This window comes from Corylus avellana, chromosome ca8 (genome assembly GCF_901000735.1).
Source record: "Corylus avellana chromosome ca8, CavTom2PMs-1.0".
Lineage (NCBI taxonomy): Eukaryota > Viridiplantae > Streptophyta > Magnoliopsida > Fagales > Betulaceae > Corylus > Corylus avellana.
The window spans coordinates 19,503,832-19,511,529 of NC_081548.1; the positions used below are offsets into that span (position 1 = coordinate 19,503,832).

At 32.6% G+C, this 7,698-nt stretch overlaps 2 protein-coding genes across 2 annotated transcripts; both read left to right on the forward strand.

Annotated features, from left to right (window-relative positions):
- The first annotated feature begins 809 nt into the window (after window positions 1-809).
- LOC132191005 (uncharacterized) lies at window positions 810-2,607 on the forward strand. Its single transcript, XM_059606026.1, has 6 exons — window positions 810-978; window positions 1,138-1,267; window positions 1,369-1,538; window positions 1,767-2,052; window positions 2,131-2,297; window positions 2,444-2,607. Exons 1-6 carry the CDS (start codon window positions 930-932, stop codon window positions 2,605-2,607), a joined length of 966 nt encoding a protein of 321 aa, XP_059462009.1. The 5' UTR covers window positions 810-929.
- Window positions 2,608-5,812: 3,205 nt separating this feature from the next.
- Window positions 5,813-6,988, forward strand: LOC132191006 (MATH domain and coiled-coil domain-containing protein At3g58210-like). Its single transcript, XM_059606028.1, has 4 exons — window positions 5,813-5,990; window positions 6,154-6,439; window positions 6,533-6,699; window positions 6,840-6,988. Exons 1-4 carry the CDS (start codon window positions 5,813-5,815, stop codon window positions 6,986-6,988), a joined length of 780 nt encoding a protein of 259 aa, XP_059462011.1.
- The last annotated feature ends 710 nt before the right edge of the window (window positions 6,989-7,698 follow it).

A 7,698-nucleotide genomic window follows, 5' to 3' on the forward strand; every position in this document is an offset into this window, starting at 1 on the left:
AAATGAAGCTTTTGCCAAAAAGTGTTTTTTTGACTTAAAACATTTATTTCTCAAACGCAATCTCAAACATGCTCTAAGAATGACAAATTTTTTCTCCAAATTAGGTTGGATGAATTTCTTCCAACTTTATCTATAAAAATGACATGTTTTTTTTTTTAAAAAAAAAAAAAAAATAGCATGTGAAATGCATGTGATTTTTTAATAAAATTTAAAAAACATGTGTTTTTTATATGTTCAAGTGACATATGGCATTTTTATAGATTAAGTTTGAAGAAATTCCTCCAACCCAATTTGGAGAAATATTATATCCAACTATGAAATAAGATTAGTTATTCTATTTCGCATTTTATAATCTCAATAATAGCTATTCATTTTTCTAACATAATAATCATTCTGTTATTTTTTACTAAAGAACTCAATTTCTCAAATTTCAAATTACGCTGCAACAGTCTAATTCACAAGAATTTCAAAAATAACAAAAGTAAAAGAAATTCACATGGGCAATTATATATATATATATATATATAATCAGCTTCTCAATTTAAAATTAAACTGCAATAGTAATCGTCAAGAATTTTCTAGTTCAACAAATTTACAAAAAAAGTAAAAGAAATTATCATGGGCAATTACCATCAAGACCACTCATTCACAAACACACACAAAAGCGAAAAAAAAAAAAAAAAAAAAAAAAAAGGAAAAAAAAAAGGGGGGGTTTACCTTAGCCGTTAAGCTTATTTTTCTTTAGGACAAAGCCGAACGCACTTCAAAAGCAAATAGGTATCAATCGAACTCTACTTTTGGCTCCAATAAAGAGAAGTATGCTGTGAGGCTTTTGAGCTTCCTTAAAGCATCAGAAGCAGAAGCAGGTCTCCCTTACAATACATATATAGGCCCATCCATCAGGAGAATCAAGAGTTCAAAAGAAAGACATGGAAGATAAAACTCGCCATCCTCACTCTGCTCACAATGATGAAACTGGTAAATCTCTCTCTATCTCTTATGCTCTCTCTGATTTAGTATCAATTGTCAAAAAGTATCGAAAGTAGTTTATTAATTAGTATTAGGTTTGGAAATTTTAGATAACTATTAACAAAAAAGTATCACAATATAATGTTTTCTTCTTTATTTTTATCTTAGAAATCGTACGATCAACTAGAGATCTCCCACCCGCTCATTATATATTTCGAATCAAGAATTTCTCATTACTGTTAGAGATGGAAGATGAAAAATGTGACTCCGGCCAGTTTGAACTTGGCGGCTACCAATGGTACATCTTGAGGACCCCCCATCTCCTTTCAGCTGTTTTTTTTTTTTTTCCTTCCTTTTTTATGATAAGAAAAATATCTGCATTTTTATTTCCATGTGTAGGAAATTGGTACTTTACCCAAATGGGAAAAAGAATAGCAATGGGAACGGTCACATCTCTCTATACTTGGGAATAGCAAGTACCGATGATCTTTCACTTGGGTGGGAGGTTAATGTGAACATAAGATTCTTTGTGTTTGATCAAGTCCGAGACAATTACCTGAGTGTTCAAGGTACCTTCGCCCAAACTTAGTTTTTATAATATACTCTTTCTTTCTTTTCTTTTCTTTTTTTCTAATCAATAGTATACTTTTTTACTCCATGAATATTAATATTAGACTTGAGCTTAAGTTTAAAGATCTGCTAGCAATTTGTCCATCTGGATATACCTTGCTCATATATTTATGTTGGGATTTGATATGTGAGTTTACAATTGCTTGTGAACCTCGACAACGTCTCAGATGTAAATGGGAGAGTAAGACGCTTTCATAATTTGAAGACTGAATGGGGATTCGCCCAGTTGCTTTCTCATGATACTCTCAATGATCCTTCAAATGGTTATCTTGTGGATGACATGTGTGTCTTTGGGGTGGAAGTTTTTGTTATCAAAGCTACTTGTAAAGGGGAGAGTTTGTCGATGGTAAATGAACCTCAACATGATTATTTCACTTGGAAGATTGACAAGTTTACTGACATGAAAGATGAGGAATACTACTCGGAGCATTTCATTGTTAAAGGGCAAAGATGGTATGATTGGCGTTTTTCTAACTCTTTTATATCAGTTTTGAATAGTTCACGACCTTTATGTTTATATCTTGGATATAGGAAGTTGAATCTCTATCCGAAGGGAAGTGGAACAGGATTAGGCACATGCTTGTCTCTCTATCTCATTCTAGATGGTTCAAAAAGTCTTCCTCATAACAGAAAAGTGTACGCAAAATACAAGCTGCGTATAAGGGACCAAATCAATAGCAATCATCTTGAAAATACAGGTTTGTTCTCTTTGACTTCATAAAACTTTATAGGCTCTAAACATTCATTTCTTTTTGACCGGGACAGAAGACAATTCTCTCCTGAAAATTTACATGAAAAACCAATAGAAGAAAATCTAATAATATGACCAACTCTTACCTTACAGCTGAGTATTGGTTTTGTGGTACCAACATCGGTTATGGTTGCACCGAATTTTTGACACTGGGAGATCTCAGGGACACGTCAAAGGGCTACTTAGTTGGTGATGCTTTGTTTATTGAATGCAAAATTGATGTTATATCCGTTGTTGAGGATTTCTCCTCAAATTAGTATTATGTTTAAATTGGATAAATATAATATTGTCTTTTTTTACCTTATCAAATAACATAGTTGCTTTATACCTAACTACTAGTTAATTTCCTTTTTATCATTTTATTTATGTTTATCCAAGATATTACGTTTTCTAATGTTTAAAATTACATGTTATACATCATTCTCTCTATTATCTTTCAACTATCTCTTTTTACAAATTTAATAAATATATCATTTGATTTGTGAATTCACGAAGGTTCCACACAAATTTGTTATAAATTTTATTGCATTTAAGCCAAATCCCATCAAATTTTATAAAAGTGATTGAAGTAAATTTAATTCACACGGGCAATCACCTTGAAGCGCATTTCATTCACAAAAAAAAAAAAAAAAAAAAAAGGAAATAAAAAGTGGCAAGAGCTAGTCTGCATACCTCTCAAACTATCTCTTATTGTCAATGTCCCTTTAAACTTTAATCTGCATCAATGTCTTTGAAATTATCAAAAAATGTTATTGTACTCCTAGGCTAATAAAATGATAAAAATAATCATAATTTTTTTAGTAAGACGAAAATAGCCTTATAAATTCTGTAAGAAAGGGTATAAAAGAAAAAACCAAAAATATGATCCTGCCTTTTTTCAAAAAAAAAAAATATATATATATATAGAATTTTAAATTATTTTTATTTTTATTATTCTTTGACAAATTTTAATAATTTGGGAAGGTATTGATGCAAATTAAAGTGTGAGGAGATCGATAATGAGAATCCCTATTCCCTTCTAGTTTGAGAGACGTGTGATTTTTTTTGAAGAAAATAAAAAGATTCGCCTTAGCCGTTAAGAAAGCCAAACGCTTGCACTTCAAAAGCAAAAACCTTTGGGCTCCTCTAAACAGAGTTACGCTGTGAGTCTTTAGTTGACGAAGGTGAAGACTGAGGCTTTCAGGATCGGAGATTTCATCCAAATTCATCGCCGTTAAAGCTGAGGTTAAAAAAAAAAAATTATTATTTCATTCTTTTTTCTTTTTTTTTTTGGTGCCTTTTTCGTGTTGTGTTTATGTACCATTCAGAAAAATCATAGGCGTCACAGGTATTGAAAAAGTGATATATATAACTTGTTGTATTTCTGTAATGGACAAGTTAAAATAGAAAGCAAAAATGGCATATCATCCAAAATGTTTCTCTATTAATTCTCCACCGACCTCCCTCTGAAATTTCTTTTATTGTCGGTTTTATTTCTCCTCTCCAAATCGTGTTAAAGTGTTGTGGCTGGGGAAGAATGTGTTTATGTGTATTTGAGGTGGGAGTTCATGTCCGGTTCAGCGTGGGAGGCGGTGTCGGTGTTAATTTGTTAAAAGGCCTCTAAAAGTTTTAGTCGAAGCGAGGATCGAAAGTGACTGGCTATACTTGTGAAATGAATTATGATGCGGGAAGGCAAGCGAGTTAATTTATTCCTTATGTCGCGTGCGGTTTTGTGGAATGGGTATTTTGTTAGGAAAATGAATAGGTATTACTAAGAATAGAAGATGTTAGAATTAAATAATTGTTTCAATTTTTTAGTTTGGTAGCAACGCATATTTTATAATTGAAATTGAACCAAAATTACTAAAAACTTGCCATATGATTTCTAATTTTTCCAAAACTCAATATTTTTTTTTTTTCTTTAAAAAAAAGGTTGAAGGTGAGAGGGTAGCCGCGCCAACCCAAGGCCTACTATGAGTGGATGGTTTTTTTGAAAAACCTTTGTCTATTCCTTTATGTAAATGAAAAGTTATTCCCTTTTTGAAAAACCTTTGTCTATTCCTCAATGTAAATGAATAGTTATTCCCACGGGAATAACTACTATTTACAGGAATAGACCATTCAATTCCAATGATCTATTCCGCAAACCAAGCAAGCCCTTAGTTTTATATTTTTATTAAGAAATTACGTCCATTATAGACGAAATTTTCCTCCAAATTGGATTGGAGGAAGTTCCTCAAACCTGTTTTCTAAAGGATAGAGTTTTCTTCAAAACTGGGTTGGATAAAATTTCTCCAACCTAACTATTCTATAAAAATATGTGAGAAATATATTTTTTAAAATTGCAATGACAAAGTTGGAAGAAATTTTATTCATTTGAAAATAAATTAATGTCCAGTGAAAATTAATGTCCAATGGGGGAAGTCAAAGTCTCTTATAATGTTTGAACTTGCACTCTGCAACACATATTCTAAGAGCCATCCATGTGAGAAGAGCAGTACTATTGCACCTCAACAGTGTGACTCAATCATTTTCTTCTTTCCCATCCTCTTGAATTGTGTGACTGAATTTCTTAAGACCTATTCACTAAGTGACAAGTCGTCTAGGAAAAAAAAGAAACATAAGTGACCATGCAGGAGAAGGAAACGACCATGGAATAGCCGAGATATATTGAAACTCCATCCTTAATACATGCAGGGCCGTAGTTCTTTGAGCTTCTTCAGAATATCAGAAGCAGTTCTCCCTTTTACAATACATAGGACCACCAGGAGAAACACGAGTTCAAAAGAAAGACATGGATTTTGGTGACAATGATGCAAGTGGTATACCCTCTCTCTCTCTGAATTTCGGTGACTTGCTTTATCTTCTTTAGTGTATTAATTGTCAAAAGTATCGAAAGTAGTTGCATTTGCTCAATCTGCGTCAGATTCTGATGCTGCGACTTGGACACATTTGGAGTTTGCAATTTAAATTTACAACTTGCAAGTTGAAATCTAATACTATTGCAATGGACTGAATATAATCCACCAACAGTTTTTGAATCTGATTTTTTTTAAAAAAAATGTATCAGGAATTGTACAATCAACTAGAGATCTTCCACCAGCTCATTATACATTTCAAATCAAGAATTTCTCAATACTGTTAGGAATGGATGAGGAAAAATGTAACTCGGGCGAATTTGAAGTTGGCGGCTACCAATGGTGCATCTTGAGGACTCTCTTTCGGATTGGAACCCCTGACGTTAGGTTGTCCGAATTTCATTGAACTGAGCAACCTAAGGAAGGGGACTATGGGGTCCACTTACCTTGGGTAGGTTGGCCTGACACCTTAGGCCGACTAGAGTAGGTGGGGCCTGCAGTCTCATTTCTTAGGCTCAAAAATTCAGGCAATTTAATTTCAGGAAATTCAAATACATCCCCTTCTCCTTTCAGTTTCTTTTTTTTTTTTTTTTTTTTTTTTTGTGATATAAGCATTTTCATTTCCATGTCTAGGAGTTTGGTACTTTACCCAAATGGGAAAAAGAATAGTAATGTGAACGGTCACATCTCTCTATTCTTGGCAATAGCAGCTACCAATGACCTTTCACTTGGCTGGGAGGTTAATGTGCACATAAGATTCTTTGTGTTTGATCAAATCCGAGACAAGTACCTTAGTATTCACGGTACCTTTGCCAAAAACTTAGTTTCATATTGCACTCAATCTTAGACTTGAGCTTAAGTTTAAACTTCACTTGCAGTTTGTCCATCCCGATATATCTTGCTAATATATTTATGTTGGGATTTGATATGTAACTTTACAATTGCTTGTGAACCTCAACAACTTAGATGCAAGTGGGAGGGTAAGACGCTTCCATAAATTGAAGACAGAATGGGGATTCCATCAGTTGCTTTCTCATGATACTCTCAATGATTTATCAAATGGTTATCTTATTGACGACATTTGTGTCTTTGGGGTGGAAGTTTTTGTTATTAAATGTAACAGTAAAGGGGAGAGTTTGTCAATGATAAATGAACCTCAAAGTAATATTTTTACTTGGAAGATTGACAACTTTACGGCCTCCAAAGATGAAGCTTATAACTCTGAGCATTTCACTGTTGAAGGGCGAAGATGGTATGATTGGAGTTTTGCTCTTCTATATCAATCTTAAACAACTTTACTTATTATGTTTGTTCACAACCTTTTATCTTTATATTTTGTATACAGGAAGTTGAGACTCTATCCGAAAGGATATGGAACAGGAGCAGGCACATGCTTGTCACTTTTTCTCCGCTTTGGTGATTCAGAAACTCTTCCTTCCAACAAAAAATTGTATGCAAAATACAAGCTACGAGTAAGGGACCAAATCCATGGCAATCACCATGAAAAGACAGGTCTGTTGTCTTGATTTTCAGAAAAATATACTCTAAACCTTCATTTCTTTTTGACCTGAACTGAAGAAAATTCTCCTGAAAAGTTATACGAAAAATCAATCTAAGAAAATCTCATAATATAACCAACTCTTACCTTACAGTTGACCACTGGTTCTATGATCCTAGCATCGGTTATGGTGTCCACGAGTTTTTGTCATTGAGAGATCTCCAGGACGCATCAAAGGGCTACTTGGTGCGTGATGGTTTGTTCATTGAATGTAAAATCTATGCCATATCCATTCCTTTTTAATTAAATTGGAGAAGCATTGTCTCATTGAATTGTAACAATAATAGATTGCCAATTCTGTCTTCGCCTTTTTCTTTTCTTCAAAAGGGTATGTTAAACTTTTGGTTATATTTCATAAACACATGCGTCATCATTTGGTTATTTGTCTATGTTATTTAATTAGGATTAATAAAGTAAAATCAAAGGAAAAGGTCTATAAATTTCGACCAAAAGAAACTGTTTCTAAAACTAAAATTGTGATTGAAAGCTTTCATATCTTGATTAGATTTGTTTTTTTATTTTTTTTATGATATGATACATGCAAAATTAACTTAGATTTAATCTATAATTTTTTTAAAGAAAGCAAGAAAATATTGTTTTCGTAGAAGTACATTTGCTTTGAAATTTGCTTTGAATTTTTTATGAAATGATACATGCAAAATTAGCTTAAATTTAATTTAACAAGAAAAGATTGTTTTCATGGAAATATCTATGCATGAAATTTTCGACCAAGAAGGATTTTGTTTCTAAAAAAATGATTTTTATATACTCGATTTAAAGTTAAACATGAGCTTTACATGAACTTAATAATGATTTAATCTAAAAAGTAGAAAGAATTAAGTTTCTTTAGACATAAAGAGCATATAATTTTGGGCCTAAATTTGGGTTTCCTCTTAGAGCATTCCCAACAGTTTCCTCATTATTTTTTCTACATTTAAGGATTCAAACTATTT